Raw genomic sequence first — 23,701 nt, 5'->3', positions numbered from 1 at the left:
GCCTTCCAAAGTGCTAGGATTACAGGCGTGAGCCATTGCACCTGGCCTGTTTTTCTTGGTTTCTATACCACTCTCTTTCCTTTAAATTGCCTGAGAGGACTGAATAGGTCATTCCATTACCATTTAGTAGGAAGCACCCCTGCTGGGTGAGTTGTCAAGCCACGTCACCAAGGGGCTTCCAGCTGCAGTCTATGATTGAATCCTCTGATCTGTCTCCCACTAGATTCCACTATCATTAGCTTCACTGATACCAATGAGTGTGGGTCTGTTTTGTAGAAATGAATTTTATTTATTTAATTCAGATCTTTGAGAAATTTACACAAAATTGCAGTGAAGATGAAGGCAACAGAAAATATTTTCAAACTGAAACACCAAGCCGTCAGCTATTGTAGATACTGTCGAGAGCAAAAACCACCAGTGCCAGTCAGCATCTGGTAAAGGAGGTTCTCCAGCTCGGTCCAATCCCTTCATTTTCTTGGCAAGTAAGAGGCTGTCTCCCATTTTTCAGGCAACCTTTTCATTTCTCATCTCTTCTTTCAATGCACCACAAGAGGGCAGTGTTTTATCATATGCTCCTTGAATTATATCATACTAACAGTGGGATGAGATGACTTCTAGAAGTAGAAATTGACTGTTATGCCAAAACTGTTCACCAAAGTTGATAAAACTCTAGGTTTACAATTGTACCCCAAAGTCATGGGACTGGACCCCATCCCATGGTAAGTCATCAGTTTAGCAATGATAAAGAAAATAACCTTCTGAAAGTTTGTATAGATCAGGAATAAAGTATTTTTGTGGAAGGCTGTTTTTAAGTATTGAAGGTACTATTTCCTTTCTTGAATTCATATTGCAGATGTACAGTGTGGATTTATTGGTTTACCTCTGCAAACCTTAAAGTAGAAGATTGCAAAGGCCAGGTGCAGTGGCTCACACCTGTAATCCCAGCACTTTGGGAGGCTGAGGCAGGCGGATCACCTGAGGTCACGAGTTCGAGACCAGCCTGGCCAACATAGTGAAACCCCGTCTCTACTAAAAATTTAAAAATTAGCCAGGCATGATGGCAGGCGCCTGTCATCCCAGCTACTAGGGAGGCTGAGGCAGGAGAATCGCTGGAACTTGGAAGGCAGAGGTTGCAGTGAGCCGAGATCACGCCGCTGCACTCCAGCCTGGGTGACAGCGCAAGACTGCTTCAAAAAAAATTATTTTTAATTAAAAAAAAAAAGTAGGCCGGGCGCGGTGGCTCACGCTTGTAATCCCAGCACTTTGGGAGGCCGAGGCGGGCGGATCACGAGGTCAGAAGATCGAGACCACGGTGAAACCCCGTCTCTACTAAAAATACAAAAAAAAAAAATTAGCCGGGCGTGGTGGTGGGCGCCTGTAGTCCCAGCTACTCGGAGAGGCTGAGGCAGGAGAATGGCGTGAACCCGGGAGGCAGAGCTTGCAGTGAGCCAAGATTGCGCCACTGCACTCCAGCCTGGGCGACAGAGCGAGACTCCGTCTCAAAAAAAAAAAAAAAAAAAAGTAGATGACTGCAGTAAAGAGATTTATTAGCTCTTCCTTTCAAGGTATCTGTGTACTGTATACAAACAACAAAAGTTGACGAAGAGTGATACTTGTGCTAGGCATATTAGTCACTGCATTGTAATTGAAAGCAAGAAATATCATAAACAAGCATTAGATTACTAACTACCAAACAAGTCCCTTAGGGCAGGTAGATTCAGTCTTTTCCTTCTCTGAGCAATTCCCTTCTGCCATAAACTACAGAGAGGTGATTAATAGAACATTGGAGAGTTGAATGATACCCAGCCAAACTTTACCCTAAAACTTTAGCCCTAAAAATAGGAATTAAATTGTGTAGATGCCTTTAAAGAACATTTTCTAGCATCTTTCTACATCTTTCCCTAAGTGGCCTCTTAAGCCCAGTCGGATTTTGGTTATATGCCATGATAGTAATCATAAGAGTCAGTCAAAAATGATCCAAAAATGCACGAATACAGTCGATTCCCTCTCCTATTAATTCCTTGTGGAAAAAGAAAAACCCAAATCTTAAAAACTAAAGCAAGCCAGGGAAGCCTGGAAAGACACCCAGATTTGATAACATGTTAGAAGAAAATCCAGTCTTAGGAATCTCATTTTCTAGCTTTGATCTGGTTGTCAGTTGGGATGGACTTGCCCAAGTGATGGCCCACAGAAAGGCCAAATTTCTTGTTTTTCTCCTCATCCTGTACCTCTTTTTTCATTAAGAATCCTGCCTGGAAGTTTAGGTCAAAGAGGCTGCTTGGAGCAAAATACAGTGGTGTCTCATCCCAAATATTCTCCAGGCGTTTCTTCCATCCTTCCAGGATCTGAATTCGGGCATCTGCTGGAGTGTGCCCAATGCTATATGTCAGCTGAGGTTCTAAGACTTGGAAGCCACAGAAATGCAGAATGCCACTCTGAGGATACAGAAAGCACAGAGAGGTAAGTCAACCAATTCCATGCAGTTGTACTATAAACAACAGAAGTTGGTCTGGGCTTCCCACTAAGACACTGATAAGGAGGCCTCAGGCACCTTAGAGAATCAGTTCGGAGCTAGCATCTCTCTCTTACCCTCTACCTAGCCGTTACCAATTTTAGCCTTCTCAGGTGTGTTCTTCTTTAAATGCATAAACCCTTGAAACTGTGCCAACCTGGATCCTTTGCCAAGAAGGCTGGAAGTTCTATTACTTTAGGGAGTCTCAGTTTCTTGGCAGGTGACTCACCAAGACCTGCGTGGGTGCATTTCTCTGCCTCTCCATACAACCAGATGAGTCTTTTTTTTTTTTTTTTTTTTGAGGCAGAGTCTCGCTCGGTCGCCCAGGCTGGAGTGCCGTGGCACAATCTCGGCTCATTGCAGCTTCCACTTCCTGGGTTCAAGTGGTTCTCCTGCCTCAGCCTCCCAAGGCTGGGACTACAGGCATGCGCCACCATGCCCAGCTGATTTTTGTATCTTTAGTAGAGACAGGGTTTCACCATGTTGACCAGGCTGGTCTCGAACTCCTGACCTCAAGTGATCTGCCTGCCTTGGTCTCCCAAAGTGCTGGGATTACAGGCCCAGACGAGTCTTGATAAATGATTTTCATAAGTGGCCACTCATTGGCTCTTCTCTCCAACCTCCCTCTTTATAGAAATTATCTTGAGGGTTTGATAACACCAATAAGCCCACCCCAGGCTTCAGTTTTATCCATGTATAAACTGGCTGAACTAAATTATTTCTTTTTTCTTTGAAACAGGGTCTCGCCCTGTATCCCAGGCTAGCATGCAGTGGTGTGATCATAGCTCATTGCAGCCTCGAACTCCTGGGTCTCTCACCTTAGACTCCCAAGTAGCTGGGACCACAGGTGTATGCCACTACACGTGGCTAATTTTTTTTTTTTTTTTTTTTTTGTAGAGATGAGGTCTCACTATGTTGCCCAGGCTGGTCTCAAAGTCCTGGGCTCAAGCGATTCTTCTGCCTCAGCCTCCCGGTAAATCATTTCTTAAATTGTCTTGGGCTCTAATAGTCTGTGGGACTGTATCAGCAACCTGGAGAAGGACGGGAAGGCTGGAGAGAGATGTCAGTCATCTGGCGAGACCAGGGCCCACGGCTATACAAATCAAGGGTAGTGATTCACACTAGTCCTTGGCTGGGAGAGAATGCTGTTTGAACACATCCACACACAGGTGTGTTCACACACAGGCACCCGGGAAGGTAGGCAAGTTCTTAAAGGAGGCTCCCATCATTCTGAATCATGACCATGCTTTCACCTTCACAACTCAAGATCTATTTTCAGATGCTATCTTGAGGTTTTGAACCCCACAGAAGGCTCAATTAATGAATTCCCCTGAAGGTTCCTTGAAAATGAGGTACATGGCCGGGTGCAGTGGCTCACGCCTGTAATCCCAGCACTTTGGGAGGCTGAGGCAGAAGGATCATTTGAAGTCAGGAGTTTGAAACCAGCCTGGCTAACATGGCAAGACCCTGTCTCTACTAAAAAATACAAAAATTAGCGGAGCGTGGTGGTGGGCGCCTGTCAGTAGGCTGAGGCAGGAGAATCACTTGAACCCGGTGGGCAGAGCTTGCAGTGAGCTGAGATGGTGTCACTGCACTCCAGCCTAGACGACAGAGCCAGACTCCGTCTCAAAGAAAAAAAAGAAAAGAAAAGAAAATGAGGTACCTGAATTGGCCAGAGAATGACATTCATGTCCCCGTGAATCCCTTGCAGAGAGTACATGGAGCCGCTGCCACCAGTGGTGATGGAAAGCACGGCCTTCTTACTCTGCAAAAGAAAAAGCAATAACAAACTTCACTCCCCTCCACACCCCCTCGGTGACAAGAAGTTAATGCTCCAGGGAAAAGAACGCACAAGTCTGTCCTATTTGCTGTTTATATTACTTCATACTTTGGCTCCCCTGAGCTACATAATATGACTCTACAGGAGTGCCAGCCTAGATGGTCTACAGACCGGCGGCCTGGGGCGAACGAAGGATTCCAAACCCCCACATGTGGCTTAGGACGAGGCTGTCACCATATCCAAAATCAGTGCTGGCTGCTGGCTGCCTAGGTGGAGTTATTGGTTGTTCTTATCCATCCTCCCATGGGCTAGGCATGGCGTAGGACAAGCTCTTTCATCTGGAAGGTCTCAAAGGGTTCCCTGTGCAGGATTTGGGCCTCCAAAAAATGAAGACAGGCCTTCTTTTGTTTTTATTACAGAAATTTTTAACACATGTAAATGAGAAAATAGTGCTGCGTCTATCACTCACCTTCACCTCTCAGTATTTTGCTATTCTAGTTTTAGCTTGACCCATGACCCCCTTTTTCTCTGGAGCATTTTATTTTATTATTTCATTTTTTTTTTCTTCTGAGATGGAGTCTGGCTCTGTTGCCCAGGCTGGGGTGCAGTAGCACCATCTCAACTAACTGCAAACTGTCTCCCGGGTTCAAGTGATTCTCCTGCCTCAGCCTCCCAAATAGTTGGGATTACAGGCACCCACCACCACATCTGGCTAATTTTTGTTTTTGTTTTTGTTTTTGATACGGAGTCTCGCTCTGTCACCCAGGCTGGAGTGCAGTGGCGCCATCTCGGCTCACTGCAACCTCTGCCTCCCGGGTTCAAGCAATTATCTTGCCTCAGCCTCCCGAGTAGCTGGGACTACAGGCACGTGCCACCACACCTGGCTAATTTTTTTTGTATTTTTAGTAGAGACGGGATTTTGCCGTGTTAGCCAGGATAGTGTTGATCTCCTGACCTTGTGATCCGCCCGCCTCGGCCTCCCAAAGTGCTGGGATTACAGGTGTGAGCCACCGCCCTTGGCCTTTTATTTTTTAAGACAGAGTCTTGCTTTGTTGACCAGGCTGGAGTGCAGTGGCGAGGTCTTGGCTCACCGTAACCTCCACCTCCTGGGTTTCAAGCAATTCTCCTGGCTCAGCCTCCCGAGTAGCTGGGATTGTAGGTGCCCGCCACCACACTGAGCTAATTTTTGTATTTTTAGTAGAGACGGAGTTTCGTCATATTCGCCAGACTGGTCGCAAACCCCTGACCTCAGGTGATCTGCCTGCCTCGGCCTCCCAAAGTGCTGAAATTACAAGTGTGAGCCACTGCGCCCAGCCTCTGGAGTGTTTTAAAACAAATCCCAAACATCATGTCATTCCATCTGTAAAAACTTGATCATGCGTCTCTCACAAAGGACCCGGAGCCTAGGCTTAGGATCTAATTGTGCTCAAAACTCTGCATCAGAGCCGGGCACAGTGGCTCACGCCTGTAATCCCAGCACTTTGGGTGGCTGAGGCGGGTAGATCACCTGAGGTCAGGAGTTCAAGACCAGCCTGACCAACATGGAGAAACCCTGTCTTTACTAAAAATACAAAATTAGCCAGGCATGGTGGCGCATGCCTGTAATCCCAGCTACTCGGGAGGCTGAGGCAGGAGAATTGCTTGAACCCAGGAGGTGGAGGTTGTGGTGAGCTGAGATCACGCCATTGCACTCCAGCCTGGGCAACAAGAGGGAAACTCCATCACAAACAAACAAACAAACAAACAAACACCCCTGCATCAGGACAGACCACCCAGAAGCCGGCTGTCAGAGCATTCAGAACCGTCCACCTACCTGGAAGGGTCCTTTGTCATACATGGCAGTGTACGTGTAAGCAAACTCTCCTACGAACACTCGCTCAAACCAGCCTTTCAGAATGGCAGGGACTCCAAACCACTGCAGGGGGAACTGTGGGACAGAAGACATCATTGAGGTCAGACCAGGGGCTCCGCAAGCCCAGAAGGTGGCTCGGGGTGCTGAGCCACTCCCCGTGATGGCACTGTATGGGAAGCCCCTCTTCACACCTTTCCCATTCCTCCTGGGGAGTTAGCACTTTAAGGAAAGAGATCATTATTGTCCTTGGTCAGCCAACTTGACAGTCTTCTTTTTCCCTGAAAATGCAAATATTGAGTGGGTCCGAGTAAAGCTAGATACACAGAAGACTTGTTGATATGAAACTTGTTTGTATGAAATCACATTTGGCAGCAAAGTCTAAATAGCAAGGATTGCAAACAAGGTTTGCTTCATGGTGTTGCTTCAATCAGTATTTTCCCAAGAGTTTGCTTTAGTAGGTGTGGTATCAACAGTATAACTTTGGCCAGGTGCAGTGGCTCATGCCTATAATCCCAGCCCTTTGGGAGGCCCAGGTGGGTGGATCACTTGAGGGCATGAGTTTGAGACCAGCCTGGCCAACATGGTGAAACCTCATCTCTACCAAAAATAACAAAATCAACCGGGCGTGGTGGAGCATGCCTGTAGTCCTAGCTACTCGGGCTGTTGAGGCAGGAGAATCACTGGAACCTGGGAGGTGGAGGTTACAGTGAGCCGAGATCGTGCCACTGCACTCCAGCCTGGGTGACAGAGTGAGACCCCATCGTGGAAAAAAATGAAGATAGGCCTTCTTCATTTTATGACTGTCCCTTGTTATCGTGGATGAAAAATCATATCACTTAGAATAAACAAAATCACTCAAAAATGCAAACTAATAATCAGTGTGATGGCCGAGTGCAGTTGCTCATACCTGTAATCCCAGTATTTTTGGGAGGCCAAGGTGGGAGGACCACTTGAGCCCAGGAGTTTGAGACCAGCCTGGGCAATAAAGTGAGACTTTGTCTCTACAAAAAAATTTAAAAATTAGCCTGGTGTGATGGTGCACATCTCTAGCTGTGTGAGATATCACAGGGAGCTGTGATCACCACTGCATTCCAGCCTGGGTGACAGAGCAAGACTCCATCTCTAAATAATAATAATAATAATAATCAATGTGGCTAGGTGTGGTTGCTCATGCCTTTAATTCCAGCACTTTTGGAGGCCGAGGTGGGTGGATCACCTGAGGTCAGGAATTTGAGACCAGCCTGGGCAACATGGTGAAACCCTGTTTCTACTAAAAATACAAAAATTAGTCGAGCGTGGTGGCATATGCCTGTAGTCCCAGCTACTTGGGAGGCTGAGGCAGGAGAATGGCTTGAACCCGGGAGGCGGAGGTTGCAGTGAGCCGAGATTGCACCATTGCACTCCAGCCTGGGCAACAGAGCAAGACTCCATCTCAAAAACAAACAAATAAATAAAATGTTAAAAAAATAAAAACAATAATAAATAATAGTTAGTGTGACTAAGGTTCATCAGGGACTTCCCATGAGAAAGTCTTGTCTGACCTCTTATCCTAATAAAAGCAGAGTAAGGACTACACCAGGAGGTTTTCTTATCCTTGATTCATGATTTAAAGATATGAAAGGAACATGCCTATAATCCCAGCCCTTTGGGAGGCCGAGGCAGGCGGATCACTTGAGCCCAAGAGTTTGAGACCAGCCTGGGCAACATGGTGAGACTCTATCTGTACAAAAAAATTAAAAAATTAGCAGGGCATGGTGGCGTGCACTGATAGTCCCAGCTATTCAGGAGACTGAGGTGGGAGGATCATTTGAGTCCAGGAGGTTAAGGCAGCAGTGAGCAGAGATCATGCCACTGCACTCCATCCTGGGCGACCATGAGACCTTGTCTCCAATTTAAATTTTTTTTTTAAAGCCATCCTTTGGGGTACTGGCTAGTGGCATGTGGCTTTGATTCTTAGCAACAGGCCTGTGGGTAAAATAAAAGACTTCAAGGATTGGATGTTTTGTAGCTGACTGAATAACTAAAAAAAAAAAAAAGAGAGAGAAAAAAAAAAACAAACACAGCCTGTAACACCCTCCTTGTGGTTTCCAGGATCATATACATTCTATGTTCAATATCAAAAGACTGGCTGGAATTGTAAAGGCAAAGTCATTGAGTACAGTCACATTTATGGGAAAGATCACTGACGAGATGCACGCACAATCCCAGCATTGTCTGCTAAACGGTAAGGCAGCTTCCCGAAGAAGAAAGGCCGTGGTTTGCTGCAGGAACACATTCAGCAGGGTTTCAAAGCCCCCTTCAGCTGGCAGGCTACAATGGCAGAGAAGTCAATGTCTCATGGATTATTCTACAAAGTATTTGGGATTCTTACGGAGAAAGGAGGAGAACTGCAAATTTTGAGAGAGTCCAACAGGAATTGCTAACTGCAGGAATCAGTAACTGAAGGAATCGCTAACTGAAGGGGAGACTAAGTACATGGAAGAAAGCAAGCTCAAGGGTTGTACATCATCTCTGCAGCTGCATTTCTTTCTTTCTTTTTTTTTTTTTTTGAGATGGAGTCTCGCTCTGTCGCCATGTCACCACGATGGGGTGCAGTGGCGCAATCTTGGTTCACTTCAACCTCCACCTCCTGGGTTCAAGCAATTCTCCTGCCTCAGCCTCCAGAGTAGCTGGGACTACAGGCGCATGCCACCACGCCCAGCTAATTTTTGTGGTTTTAGTAAAGACGGGGTTTCACCATGTTGGTCAGGATGGTCTTGGTCTCTTGACCTTGTGATTCACCCCCCTTGGCCTCCCAAAGTGCTGGGATTACAGGCGTGAGCCACCACACCTGGCCTTGCAGTTGTATTTACATATGCAATAGTAATACAGCCAGATTCCCAATATCTGTGAAATCCATGTAATACTGCACCTTTAAAAGTCATCACCCTTATTTGCAGAGAATGCAGTAAAGTGGGTGACTGTTTAAGATCCCATAGCTAATTAGGTACATGTCTAGGACAATAAGCACGCAAATGTGCCTGACACCCCTTCCGATGTCCCGCCATACCTGGAATATCACAAGGTCTGCGGCTTCCAGCTTCTTTTGTTCAGCCACAATATCTGGGCTCAGACGGCCTTCTTTATAAGCCAGAACAGACTCGGCAGGATACTGAAAGTTCGCAGGGTCCTTCAGTTTACCTGCAGAGAAGAAAAAGAGAGGCTGGGGCCAGAGGGGCCAAAGCTGGGCCAGAGGACCCACAGGCAAGGAGATCCGCAAAGAACTAATTAAAGAGGGGAGGAGGAACTCCTACCTGTGATGTCCTTTCTGGAAATGATGGGATTGAAGTTCATGGCATAGAGGTCTGACTCCACCACCTCCCATCCTTTCTTCTGCAAAGCTGCTACAGCAGCCTCCTTCATGGCATAGTTGAAGGATGTCCTCTCTGAGTGAGCCAGTACGATCAGTGCTCTTCTGCCTACAGAGACACACACAAAGCACACAGGGAAAACCCATTACCAACCAGCAAACCTTCAGCTACAGGGGAGTTGCAGTCTGTAAAGGAGGGGGCAGCTTTGTTCGACATTAGGTTGTTGCATTCCATCTCCTGTAGCCAGAAATGTATTTTCCCCTTAAAAGTACTGAAGATTAAAGGAAGCATTTAAATCAGTGGCTGATTTAATAAATAATGTTGACAACCGGGCTCCGTGGCTCATAATTGTAATCCCAGCACTTTGGGAGGCCAAGGCGGGCAGATCACCTGAGGTCAGGAGTTTGAGACCAGCCTGGCCAACATGGTGAAACCCTGTCTCTACTAAAAATACAAAAATTAGCTGGGTGTGGTGGCAGGCACCTGTAATCCCAGCTACTCGGGAGGCTGAGGCAGGAGAATCACTTGAACTCGGGAGGCAGAGGTTGCAGTGAGACAAGATTGCACCATTGCACTCCAGCCTGGGCGACAAAGCGAGACTCCGTCTCAAAAAAAAAAAGATGCTCTGCGTGACCTGTCAGGAAAAGCAAAATTCAAATGAGACATTTACCCATGAGTTTACATGGGTACTGTGTTTACATTTACCATGAGTTTACATTTACCCACAAAATGTAAAACAAATAACACCCAGGGTTATTAAGATTGTACCAACAGAAAAATTGGCGCCTTACTGGTGGGAATATGAATTGCCTCAACCTTTAGGGAAAGTAATCAGGCAGGATCTCTTAAAACTTTAAAGACACATAAATCTTTTATCTCGCTCTCCAATTTGGGGGAATCTGTTCTACAGACTAAAAGCATCAGGCTATAAGAGCAAGGATGGGCCGGGCCCGGTGGCTGACGTCTGTAATCCCAGCACTTGGGGAGGCCGAGGCGGGCAGATCACGAGGTCAGGAGTTCGAGACCAGCCTGACTAACGTGGTGAAACCCCATCTCTACTAAAAACACAAAAAAATTAGCTGGGCGTGGTGGCACGCGCCTGTAATCCCGGCTACTCAGGGGGCTGAGGCAGGAGAATAGCTTGAACCTGGCAGGCGGAGGTTGCAGTGAGCCGAGACTGCGCCACTGCACTCCAGCCTGGGCGACAGAGCGAGACTCCGTCTCAAAAAAAAAAAAAAGAGCATGCTTTTCATTGGCAAAAATTAGATATAAACTGATTGTCTATGGGGAACATTTTAATAAATTATGGGTACATCCACACTACAGTATATTTTGCTGTTAACAAGAATGAGTTGGCCGAGCATGGTGGCTCAAGCCTGTAATCCCAGCACTTTGGGAGGCTGAGGCGGGCAGGTCACGAGGTCAAGAGATCGAGACCATCCTGGCCAACATGGTGAAACCTTGTCTCTACAAAAACACAAAAATTAGCCGGGTGTGGTAGCGGGCACCTGTAATCCCAGCTATTCGGGAGGCTGAGGCAGGAGAATCGCTTGAACCCGGGAAGCAGAGGTTGCAGTGAGCCGAGATCGTGCCACTGCACTCCAGCCTGGGCGACACAGTAAGACCCTGTCTCAGAAAAATAAATAAATAAAAATAAAAGTAAAAAAATATAAAAAAGAATGAGTTAAACTGGCTGGGGACAGTGGCTGGAGCCTATAATCCAGCTACTTGGAAGGCTGAGGCGGCAAGATCCCTTGAGGCCAGGAGATGGAGACCAGCGTGGGCAGCATAGTGACACCTTGTCACTAAAAAAAAAATTTTTAGAGACTGTTCACCAGGTACAGTTGCTCACGCTTCTAATTCCAGCACTTTGGGAGGCCAAGGCGGGAACAATTTCTTGAGCCCAGGAGTTCGAGACCAGCCTGGGCAACATGACAAAAGCGAAACCCCGTCTCTACAAAAAGTACAAAAATTAGCTGGGCATGGTGGTGCATGCCTGTAGTCCCAACTACTCAGGAGGCTGAGAGATGGAAGGATCACTTGAACCCAGGAGGTTGAGGCTGCAGTGATCCGTGATCGCCACACTGCACTCCAGCCTGGGCGACAGAGGGAGACCCTGTCTCAAATAAACAAATTTTAAAAATCAAAAAAATTAAAATGAATTAACTATATGTAGTGACTCAAAAAGATATCCATGATCTATTATTAACTGATAAAAAAGGAAGTGAATATGAATTCATTTTTATTTAAAATGAAAGAAGTGAGAGGAAGGGAGAGAGAGAGGGAAGGGAAGGAAGAAAAAGAAAATACAAAAAGAGAGAAAAAAAAAGAAATGACATATATTTGTATGTAGACTTGCAGCACGCTAGTATGAGGGGGAAAAATGTAGACTGATCACATTAAACTTTTTTTTTTTTTTTGAGACATAGTCTCACTCTGTTGCCCAGGATGGAGTGCAGTGACGTGATCTCAGCTCACTGCAACCTCCGCCTCTCAGGTTCAAGTGATTCTCCTGCCTCAGCATCCCCAGTAGCTAGGGTTACAGGTGTGAGCCACTGTACCAGGCCAATCACACTAAATTATTAACAGCTCAGCTTCCTTTATAAGTAAGAAATGGCAAAGGGGTACAGGTGGAAGGGAAATGGGCCTCTTTTATATTAACAAGGTTGTCAGAGGCAGCATGCTTCAATTTCCAAGAACAGTATTTAGTGGATCCTTAAACTGTGCTAGGCACTGCCCTAAGTGCTTTGCATTCCTTTTTTTTCTTTGTCTTTTTCTGAGACAGGGTCTCAATCTGTTGCCCAGGCTGGAATGCAGTGGCATGATCTCAGATCACTGCAGCCTTGACCTCTCAGGCTCAAGCTATCCTCCCACCTCAGCCTCCTGAGTAGCTGGTACTACAGGTGTGCACCACCACACCTAATTTTTTTTTTTTTTTGTAGAGACAGAGATTTGCCACGTTGCCCAGGCTGGTCAAATTTGGAGCCATGTTGCCCAGGCTGGAGCAATTTTGCCTGCCTCAGCCTCCTACAGTGTTGGGATTATAGGTGTGAGCAACCACTCCCGGCCTGCACTTTCTTCCTTTGTCAGGACAACCTGCTATGTTTTAAACGTGTCCCCCTCCAAAATTCAGGTGCTGCCAATGTGAGAGTATTAACAGATGAGGCCTGTGAGAGGTGATTAGGCGAGGGGGGTCTTCTTCCTCATGAGCAGGATTAAGGCCCTCATAAAAGAGGCTTCACCCAGGACAGGGCTCACCTGCCCTTCCACCTTCTACCCCCCGCCATCCGTGTAAGGACACAGCATTCCTCCAAATGCAGCTCTCGCCAGACAGCCGAACCTGCCAGCACCTTGATCTTGGACTTCCCAGCTTCCAGAACTGTGAGAAATCAATTTCTCTTTTTTATTAACTACCTAGTCCCAAGTATTATGTATGGCAGCACAAAATAGACTGAGACACACCCTATGAGGTCAATACCATGAGTAGCCCCATGTTATAGATGAGAAAACTGAGGCACAGGAGAGAAGCAAGTTACCAAAGTGTGTAGTCATTAAGTGGTGAAGCTGGAATAATTTAAAAATATAGAGAGTGGCTGGGCATGGTGGCTCACACCTGTAATCCCAGCGCTTTGGGAGGCCGAGGCAGGCAGCTTGCTTGAGCCCAGGAGTTTGAGACCAACCTGGCTAACATGGAGAAACACCGTTTCCACCAAAAAAAAAAAAAAATTAGCGGGGCGTAGTGGTGTGTGCCTGTAGTCCCAGCTACTCAGTAAGCTGAGGTGGGAAAATCATTTGAGCCAGGGAGGTGGAGGTTGCAGTGAGCCGTGATCACACCACTGTACTCCAGCCTGGGCGACAGTGAGACTTACAAACAGTGAGAAACACAAACAACAGCGTGCAAGGGCATAGAGCGAAATGCCAGAGAAAGGACGCTTATCCCCACAGTTGCTCCTGATAATGTGCGCTGCTACTTCATACCCTACCATGAACAGTGAGTGGAGCTGGGAGGGAAGGCATCTGCAACTTTTTTTGGGGGGTAGGGTGGGGGCGGGGGAGATGGAGTCTTGCTCTGTCACCCAGGCTGGAGTGCAGTGGCGCAATCTCGGCTCACAGCAACTTCCGCCTCCTGGGTTCAAGCGATTCTCCTTCCTCAGCCTCCCAAGTAGCTGGGATTACAGGCACGTGCCACCATGCCCGGCTAATTTTTTGTATTTTTTGTTTTAGTAGAAACGAGGTTTCACCATGTTAGCCAGGATGGTCTTGATGTCCTAACCTCATGATCCACTCGCCTCGACCTCCCAAAGTGCTGGGATTACAGGCATGAGCTACCGCACCCGGCCAGCATCTGCAACTTTTTTGCACCATCTGAATAACTAGAAATAACTAAAATAACTAGAAAGGCACATTTAAGCCTTAAGCTCTCTTCCTGCTTTTATTATTGACCACATCTAGCAAGGGAAGTGCCTCTTGGGCTAAATTCAGCCAAGTGTAACTTTCAGGGCCCAGTATGCCAAACCAGGGGATTTCCAAACTTGGTCCTAGGGTTTTGGACTCTTGAAACTAAGATTCAGTGGAATAGGTGTTTGATGATGATTTCAATGCACTGGAAGTGATTGACTTGCTTCGGATAGCTTGGAAAAAGGAAAAGGAAGCTCTGAGGCTGCCTCAACAAATTCCTACCTCTTTAACCCATGGATTTAACATGATTGGGAGGCAAGTGAGCATATTCAGCTCTAACAGCCATTTTCTTTGTAACTTACCTTGCCATTAATCTTATCAATGTTTACTGACCGCCGCTCTGACAGTTTTTGCTTGTTTTTTTTTGAGACAGAGTCTCGCTCTGCCACCCAGGCTGGAGTGCAGTGGCACGATCTAGGCTCACTGCAAGCTCCGCCTCCCGGGTTCACGCCATTCTCCTGCCTCAGCCTCCGGAGTAGCTGGGACTACAGGCGCCCACCACCACGCCCGGTTAATTGTTTGTATTTTTAGTAGAGACAGGGTTTCACCGTGTTAGCCAGGATGGTCTCCATTTCCTGACCTCGTGATCCGCCTGTCTCGGCCTCCCAAAGTGCTGGGATTACAGGCGTGAGCCACTGCTCCTGGCCAACAGTTTTTATTTTATTGACTTCTCATCAATGTTAACAAGCATTTTCTAAGTAGTAAGACAGTCAAGGCACTTCTCAGAAAATGAGCAAATCAGGATATCCATCTGTTGCTCTTTCAAGGAGCTCAGTATCTAATAGCTACAAGCATGCCTGTGACTTTACAATTTTTCACGTAAGGCAACACACAAATAGGAATAATATATTTGCAACAAATATAACCACCAAAGTGCAGTACCTGGAATATGTAGATCCCCAAAACAACTCAAAAATGATCAAAAGAAGATTGTGGGTGGGGCGCGGTGGCTCACACCTGTAATCTCAGCACTTTGGGAGGCTGAGGCGGGCAGATCACCTCATGTCAGGAGTTCGAGACCATCCTGGTCAACATGGTGAAACCCTGTCTCTACTAAAAATACAAAAAAAAAAAAAAAAAAAAAATAGCCAGGCATAGTGGCAGGTGCCTGTAATCCCAGCTACTCTGGAGGCTGAGGCAGGAGAATCGCTTGAACCCAGGAGACGGAGGTTGCAATGAGCCGAGATCCCACCATTGCACTCCAGCCTGGGCAACAGAGCAAGCCTCTGTCTCAAACAAACAAACAAACAAACAAAAAGATGGTCATGAATAGGCAATTAAAAAGTTTTCTGGGCCTAGAGGGTTCATTTTCCCTTCCTGCCACTTAACTAGCTGAGCAACACGATCTGGAGGAGTTAGACTATTACAGTTTACCCTGAGAGAGGCCACAAGATGCACACACGGATAACCTCTTCAGGGTACAATGGCATTAGTGTGTTAGGAGAGGTAAGGGACAAAGTTCAACAGAAGGCTGGGCGCCGTGGCTCATGCCTGTAATCGTAGCACTTTGGGAGGCCGAATCCCCAGCTTAGTCCCTTTCTCAGAGATCCTGATAATTTCAGTTTGTCAACTGCAAGGGCGATCTCTTCCTCCACTCACTTTGACCAAGATGGGCTTCTCTGTGTGTAGGTGCATTTTTAGAGGCAGGACCGGGTCCACAGGGAAGGAAATTACAAAACGCAGGATTCTGCCCCAGATGAGGCAACAGCTTTCTACATCTTAGTGCTGTCCAATCTCAGAGTGAGATTATTTGGGAAACAGCTCTCAGTCCCTGCAGTTGTCTCAGCTGGTTATTTATGCCTTGGGTGGAGCTGGGGTGACCTCTGAGTTCCCCTAGGGTTGATGGCCGAGTGGGAAGGCTCTATCACTGAAATGGACCCAATACTAGAAACTGATCAGTACGACCCGATCAGGTTTGCCTAATCCAAGGGCCTCAATGGAAAATACCTCCCAAGGCGAGGCACGGTGGCTCACGTCAGTAATCCCAGCACTTGGGGAGGCTGAGGTGGGTGGATCACCTGAGGTCGGGAGTTCGAGACCACGCTTGGCGAAACCCAGCTCTACTAAAAATATAAAAATTAGCCGCGCATGATGGCACCCTCCTGTAATCCCAGCTACTCGGGAGGCTGAGATGGGAGAATCGCTTGAACCCGGGAGGCAGAAGTTGCGGTGAGCTAAGATAGGGCCATTGCACTACAGCCTGGGCGACAAGAGCAAAACTCCGTCTCAAACAAAACAAAACAAAACAAAACAAAACCTGTGCCTGGCAGCCTGGAGCCTGGAGCTGGTTCTGGTCTCTGTCAAACTAAAGGCATCAGTTTCCTCCACTCCTGTCCACCAATCGCCAGATACTCTCATTTTCTTCAGAGGCTCAGAATCCACATTTTTAAGTGAAATCACCCATTTTAATGTTAGCAACTTATTTCAAAGTGTTTTAAATACTATAGATCAAAAGAGGTATGGGCTGTGACCGTAAGCCTGATTTGGCCTCTGACTGCCAGTTTCTGACCACAGTTTTGGAGGGAATTTCTGCTTCCAAGGTCAAGTTTCCCCTTAATGCCCACTAGAGTTCGTGGGGTGGAGTGGGGAAGGATCCGCGACTCCCAATACAAACAGAAGCTCCCCCTCTCCGGGAGTCCGATCAAGGCTCATCCCAGGTCCCTAATCTCTTCCCTTTGTGGGTTTTGAGTCAAGGAACAAAATTCAGGGCCAAGACCCTACAACCTCCTCCACAGGCACCAGGGCTCCGGAGACGACCGCCAAGCACCTCGCCCTTTGCAGCACTCACCGGCCATGGCTCTGGTGCAGTTCAGGGCGCTGATTGGCTGGCCTCGTGGTTGCCGGGGCGACCCTGGCCGGAACTAGCCTCTCGGTGGGCTGGGCGGCTCCGGCTGCAACAGCGCAGGAGTTGCGTGTGTGGTGCGCGGTGCATTCTCTCTTATATATCCTGCCCGGCCCGTTTGAGGTGGACAGCCTACAAGGGCGGGACCCACCGCCTGAATCCTGGGGTGCTGGGCGGAGGATGCCGAGGCTGCAGCTCCAGGAAGGAAGGGAGCCTGGGGGATGAAGGAGGGGCTTCTCCACTCTCACCTAGCAACTGGTGGAAGTCAAGAAAAGTCTCTGAGGGCTGGGGGAGGGGCTTGTGGGGGTGTGTGACAGAGGCCTCAAAAATCTGGCTGGGGGCCGGGCGCGGTGGCTCAAGCCTGTAATCCCAGCACTTTGGGAGGCCGAGGCGGGCGGATCACGAGGTCAGGAGATCGAGACCATCCTGGCTAACACTGTGAAACCCCGTCTCTACTAAAAATACAAAAAATTAGCCGGGCGTGGTGGCGGGCGCCTGTAGTCCCAGCTACTCAGAGAGGCTGAGGCAGGAGAATGGCGTGAACCCGGGAGCCGGAGCTTGCAGTGAGCCGAGATCGCGCCACTGCACTCCAGCCTGGGCAACAGAGCGAGACTCTGTCTCAAAAAAAAAAAAAAAAATCTGGCTGGAGGGGCTAAGGCAAGCCCACTTGCGCACTGTGCCCCGAGGTGCAAGAGGATGCAGGGTGGAAGTTGTCCCAAGAGAGTCCAGGGATCAAGTGGGCATGCCCTTTTAGCCTTGGCACGAAATAGAGCAGAAAAAGAGCCGGATGTGGATTACTGTGGTGCCCTAGTCTCAGATTCTGCTGAGTCACTGTGACTGTGGATTTGAAAGGCTGAGATTCCTGGGGAGACATGCTCTATGGAGACGAATTTCTTTCTTCGTTTGCAAGATTCAGATTCTGTACTTGGGGGCCCATACAACACACTTCCCTGGGTGCATGCCACTGCACCACCCCTGCTCCTCAAGGCAGGTAATGGGGGAACTAATTGGTTTTGTTTCCCATGAGCTAAGGCAAGGCTGGTGTGGAGATAGCAGTTATAGGGAAGCACATTAAAGAATAGCCAAAACGGGGCCAGGCGCGGTGGCTCACGCCTGTAATCCCAGCAATTTGGGAGGCCAAGGTGGGCGGATCACCTGAGGTCAGGAGTTTGAGACCAGCCTGGCCAACCTGGTGAAGCCCTGTCTGTACTGAAAATACAAAAATTAGCCGGGCGTGATGGCGGGCGCCTGTAGTCCCAGCTACTCGGGAGGCTGAGGCAGGAGAATCGCTTGAACCCGGAAAGCGGAGGTTGCAGTGGGTCGAGATCGTGCCATTGCACTCCCGCCTGGGTGACGAAGTGAGACTCCGTCTCAAAAAAAAAATCTCTGTAAAGTAAAAGTTACGGTAAAGAAGGAGATATACTGTCAGTAGGTGAAGGAAGGAAAAAGAACTAGAGCTTTAAAGTGGTAATTAACCATCAGAAGAATTACAGATGGGGGAGGTGAGGATGACACAGGGTCCTTCCATTGTCCCTCCAGTGCAAAAGTTAAGGAGCCACCAGAAAACTGGTCTCCAGCTCCTGACCTCAGGTAATCCTACCGCCTCAGCCTCTCAAAGTGCTGGGATGACAGGCATGAGCCACCGCGCCCGACCCCATCGTGACATTTTTGCTTTCATTTTGATGCAACAAGAGAGGACTATATTATTTACACGTATTTACGAATTACTTTGGGAGGCTGAGGCAGGAGGATCACTTGAGCCCAAGAGTTTGAGAAAAGCCTGAGCAACAAAGTGAGACCCCATCTGACAAAACAGTATAAAAGGACCTTTTAAAAAAGGGCTAGGTAGGCAGCCCTGTCCAATAGAACTTTCCCTATCTATGCTGCCCAAGTAAGGTAGCCACAAGCTTCAAGTAGCTATTGAGCACTGACAATGTGGCCAGCAGCCAGGCGTGGTGGCAGGCGCCTGTGTCCCAGCTACTCAGGATCTGAGGCGAAAGATTGCTTGAGCCCAGGAATTCAAGGCCACAGTGGTGGACTCAATAAAAGAAAAAAAATGGAAAAAAAAAAAAAGTGGCCAGTGGACTGAGGAAGTGAAGTTTTAATTGTAATTAAATTAATTTTTTAAAAATTTATTTTTTGAGGCAGGGTTTCACTGTGTCACCCAGGCTGGACTGCAGTGGCAGGATCTTGGCTCACTGCAATCTCCATCTCCTGGGTTTAAGCAATTCTTGTGCCTCAGCTTCCTGAGTAGCTAGGACTACGGGCATGCGCCACCACACTCAGACACTTTTTGTATTATTCGTAGAGATGGGTTTCACCATGTTAGCCAGGCTGGACTCAAACTCCTGACCTCAGGTGATCCGCCCACCTCGGCCTCCCAAAGTGCTAGGATTACAGGCATGTGCCACTGCGCCTGGCCTTAATTAATTTAAATTAAATAGCCACATGTCACTAGTGTCTGGAAAGACCTGAGATGGTTCAGATCGAGGCCGCAGTGTGCTGGCTATTCTATCTCTCACTCTTCTAGTGAGATTGTTTTCTCAATCTCCAGTCTCCCTGACCCATCCAGAGGTGGGTCTCAAAGCCCCAAAGCTCGAGTGTCGTGTTCGGTGGTTGGTTTCCAGCATGGCCAGCTCCCATCCTCAGTCATCTTGTTAACATGAACTATATACTGGCCCACCCCAAGTCATCTCATTAGCATAAACCATCAGGAGTGGTCTGAGGGGCCCACAGTGAATAAGATGGACACTCCTATCATTTGAGATTCAGAGGCTCAGGGGCGTGATGGTAGTTCACTGCAGCCTCAACCTTCTGGAGTCAAGCAATCCTCCTGCCCCAGCCTTCTGAGTAGCTGAGATGACAGGTGCATGCCACCATACCTGGCTAATTTTTATTTTTTTTTTGGTAGAGACAGGGTCTCACTATGTTGCCCAAGCTGGTCTCAAACTCCTGGGCTCATGTGATCCTCCTGCTTTGATCTCCCAAAGTGTTGGAGTTAAAGGTATGTGCCACCACTCCTGGCCAAATTTGTTACTACACAGTGGTAAAGACAGACATTTGAGGTCGCAGTGAGCCAAGATCATGCCACTGCACTCCAGTCTGGGCAACAGAGGGAGATCCTGTCTCAAAAGAAAGAAAGAAACTTACTGGCTGGGCACAGTGGCTCAGGTCTGTAATCCCAGCACTTTGGGAGACTGAAGCGGGTGGATCACTTGAGCTCAGGAATTGGAGACCAGCCTGGCCAACATGGTGAAACCCCGTCTCTACTAAAAATACAAAAACCTTAGCTGGGTGTGGTGGTGGGCGCCTGTAGTCCCAGCTACTTGGGAGGCTGAGGCATGAGAATCGCTTGAATTCAGGAGGCAGAGGTTGCAGTGAGCTGAGATTTTGCCACTGCACTCCAGCCTGGGCAACAAGAGTGAGACTCCATCTCAAGAAAAAAAGAAAAAGAAAAAGCTGCCGTGGAGCATGGGCGAGCTCTGCTGCCTGGACAAAGACTGAGGGTCCTCGGGAGGGCAGTACTGACGTACAGGTTTCCAGCAGGTCGGCATATGTGTTCTCTCCTGCAGGTCTGCAGCCAGGCGTGCCAGGAGACGGGGAGTCTGAGGGATTGATGTAGGCTGGGAAAGCATGATGAGAGGAGACAGAGTGGGGGCTGTGAAGAAGAGAGTGACTTGATGGTGGCGGTAGTTACACAGGTGTATGTATTTATTAAAATCCGCTGAAAAGTGCGTTTTAAATACAAGCATTTTATTGTATGCATGTTATTCCTCAACAAAGTCCATTTTTCAAAAGGAGAGTGATTGGAGTGATGATGAACATTATGAAAGGGCTTATTGGCGGAGAAAAAGTAGAGGGGTCCAGAGACTCGAGTTCCTAATGAGGCTGAAGTAAGAGAGGGGGATTAAATAAGGGCAAGAACTGAGAGAATAAAAAAAAAAGTGGGTTGTTTGGGGCTGGGTTCGGTGGCTCATACCTGTAATCCCAGCACTTTTGGGAGGCCAAGGCAGGGGGATCCCTTGAGCCCATGAGTTCAAGACCAGCCTGGGCAACATAGTGAGACCCCCCCACCCCCACCCTCTGCCATCTCTAAAAAGATTAAAAATTAGCCAGGTGTGGTGGTGTGCACCTGTGGTTCCAGCTACCCAGGAGGCTGAGATGGGTGGATCATCTGAGCCCGGGAAGTCGACGCTATAGTGAGCTGTGATTGTACCCCTGCACTCCAACCTGGGCAGCAGAGTGACACCCTATCTAAAAGCAAAAACAAAAAACGAAAACCCAAGTGAGTTGATTGGGAAACACAGGAGATAGAAGTTAAAATCATGGGGAACCATCAGTCAAATCACAGTGTGGGACATTCTATAGGACAACCAACCTGGTTTATCCCATAATTCAGTGCCATAAGAAAAATGAAGGAGTGTATATTGATCAAGATTTTCCAGAGAAACAGAACCAATTGAATTTCTATAAATATATAAAAAGCAATATATTGCTGGGTGCAGGGCTCACACCTGGTGATGGTTAATACTGACGTCAACTTGATTGGATTGAAGGATGCAAAGTATTGATCCTGGGTGTGTCTGTGAGGGCGTTACCAAAGGAGGTTAACATTTGAGTCAGTGGGACTGGGAAGGGCAGACCCATCCTCAATCTGGGTGGGCACCATCTAATCAGCTGCCAGTGCGGCCAGAATATAAAGCAGGCAGAAAAATGTGAAAAGACTAGACTAGGCCTGGCGCCGTGGCTCACGCCTGTAATCCCAGCACTTTGGGAGGCCGAGATGGGTGGATCACTTGAAGTCAGGAGTTCAAGACCAGCCTGGCCAATATGGCAAAACCCATCTCTGCTAAAAGTACAAAAAAATTTAGCTGGGTGTTGTGGTGCATGCCTATAATGCCAGCTACTCAGGAGGCTGAGGCAGGAGAATAGCTTGAACCCAGGAAGCAGAGGTTGCAGTGAGCCGAGATCACACCACTGTACTCCAACCTGGGTGACAGAGACTCACCTCACCAAAAAAAAAAAAGGTGGGGGCTAGACTGGCCTAGCCTCCCAGTCTACATCTTTCTCCTGTGCTGGATGCTTCCTGCTTCCTGCTTCCTGCCCTCCAACATCAGACTCCAAGTTCTTCAGTTCTGGGACTCGGACTGGCTTCCTTGCTCCTCAGCTTGCAGATGGCCAATTGTGGGACCTTGTGATTCTGTGAGTTAATACTACATATGTCTATCTTATTAGTTCTGTCCCTCTACAGAAACCTGACTAATACACACCTGTAATCCCAGCAGTTTGGGAGGGCAAGGCAGGCAGATCCCTTGAGGCCAGAAATTAGAGAACAGCCTGGGCAACATAGCAAGACCCCATCTCTACAAAACATAATTTTAAATAAAATTAGGCAGGTGTGTGTCTGTAGTCCCCCTCACTTGGGAGGCTGAGGTGGGAGGATTGCTTGAGCCCAGACAGTGAAGTCTGCAGTGAGCCAAAGATCTCACCATTGCACCCCAGTTTGGGTGGCAGAGTGAGAGCCTGCCTCAAAAAAAAAAAACAAAAAAAACAAAAAAAGCAGGTGTGGTGGCTCACACCTGTAATCCCAACAATTTGGGAGGCCGGGGCGGGCAGATCACTTGAGGTCAGGAGTTTGAGACCAGCCTGGCCAACATGGCGAAAACCCATCTCTACTAAAAATACGAAAATTAGCTGGGCGTGATGGCATGTGCCTATAATCTCAGCACTTTGGGAGGCCAAGGCAGGCAGATCATGAGGTCAGGAGTTCGAGACCAGCCTGGCCAACAGGGTGAAACCCCGTCTCTATTAAAAATACAAAAATTAGCCAGGCGTGATGGTATATGCCTATAGGCCCAGCTACTCGGGAGGCTGAGGCAGGAGGAGAATTGCTTGAACCCTGGAGACAGAGGTTGCAGCAAGCCGAGATCATACCACTGCACTCCAGCCTGGGCAACAGAGGGAGACTCCATCTCAACAACAACAACAACAAAAAGCTATATTTTATGAGGGATTGGCTCATTTGATTCTGGAGGCTGGGAAGTCACACAATCTGCTGTCTGTAAGCAGGAGGCCACGGAAAAGCTGGTGGTGTGGTTTCGGTCCAAACTCAAGAGTGAGAACCGGGGGAGCCAGCGTTGCAAGTGCCACTCCCAGTCCAAAGGCCCAAGAACCAGGAACAGCAATGCCCAAGAGCAAGAGAAGATGATGTCCCACCTCAAGAAGAGAGCGAGCAAATTTACCTGGCCTCCTCCTCTCTATTGTACTCGGGCCCTCGGTGGCGTGGAGGATGCCTGCCCACCTTGGTGAGGGCGATCTTCCTTATGCAGCCTGCCGATCCAAATGCTCATCTCTCCCAGAAACGCCCTCCCAGACACACCTAGACACAGTGTTCCACCAGCTATCTGAGCATTCCTTGCCCAGTCAAGCTGACATGTAAAGTTAATCATCAGTTAATTGTGTTCAAGAATATAAGAGATTTAACAAGATAAAACAAGCAAATGTCATATGCAGACATTGTTTGGATCTTGATGCAAACAACTATAAAAAGACATCTTTGGACGGTTGCAGTGGCTCACACCTGTCATCCTAGCACTTTGTGAGGCAGAGATAGGCAGATCACCTGAGGTCAGGAGTTCAACACCAGCCTAGACAACATGGTAAAACCCCGTCTCTACTAAAAGTACAAAAATTAGCCAGGCGTGGTGGTGCACACCTGTAATCCCAGCTACTCAGGCTGAGACAGGAGAATCCCTTGAACCTGGGAGGTGGAGGTTGTAGTGAGCCGAGATTGTGCCGCTGTGCTCCAGCCTGGGCGACAGAACAAGATTCTGTCTCAAAAAAAAAAAAAAAAAAAAAAAAAACACCAAAAACTTTGAGAAAATTAGAGAATAGATATTAGATGATA

At 47.9% G+C, this 23,701-nt stretch overlaps 1 protein-coding gene across 4 annotated transcripts; it reads right to left on the bottom strand.

Moving 5' to 3' along the window:
- Positions 1-268: 268 nt before the first annotated feature.
- NQO1 (NAD(P)H quinone dehydrogenase 1) lies at positions 269-17,528 on the bottom strand. 4 transcript variants are annotated; one of them, XM_063611708.1, is made up of 7 exons: positions 16,741-16,999; positions 9,438-9,602; positions 9,194-9,324; positions 6,106-6,219; positions 4,176-4,277; positions 2,229-2,435; positions 269-614 (listed from the first exon to the last, which is right to left on the bottom strand). In XM_063611708.1, the coding sequence occupies exons 1-7, from the start codon at positions 16,745-16,747 to the stop codon at positions 582-584; spliced, it is 759 nt and encodes a 252-aa protein (XP_063467778.1). In that variant the 5' UTR covers positions 16,748-16,999; the 3' UTR covers positions 269-581. The 4 variants fall into 4 exon arrangements, with proteins under 4 accessions (XP_063467778.1, XP_055153769.1, XP_055153770.1 ...); XM_055297794.2 differs by having other exon boundaries at positions 269-2,435; positions 16,741-17,528; XM_055297795.2 differs by lacking the exon at positions 4,176-4,277 and having other exon boundaries at positions 269-2,435; positions 16,741-17,001.
- Between the last annotated feature and the right edge of the window lie 6,173 nt (positions 17,529-23,701).

The sequence above is a fragment of the Symphalangus syndactylus genome, chromosome 11, assembly GCF_028878055.3.
Source record: "Symphalangus syndactylus isolate Jambi chromosome 11, NHGRI_mSymSyn1-v2.1_pri, whole genome shotgun sequence".
NCBI classification, from domain to species: domain Eukaryota; kingdom Metazoa; phylum Chordata; class Mammalia; order Primates; family Hylobatidae; genus Symphalangus; species Symphalangus syndactylus.
This window is presented reverse-complemented; position numbering and strand designations above follow the sequence as displayed.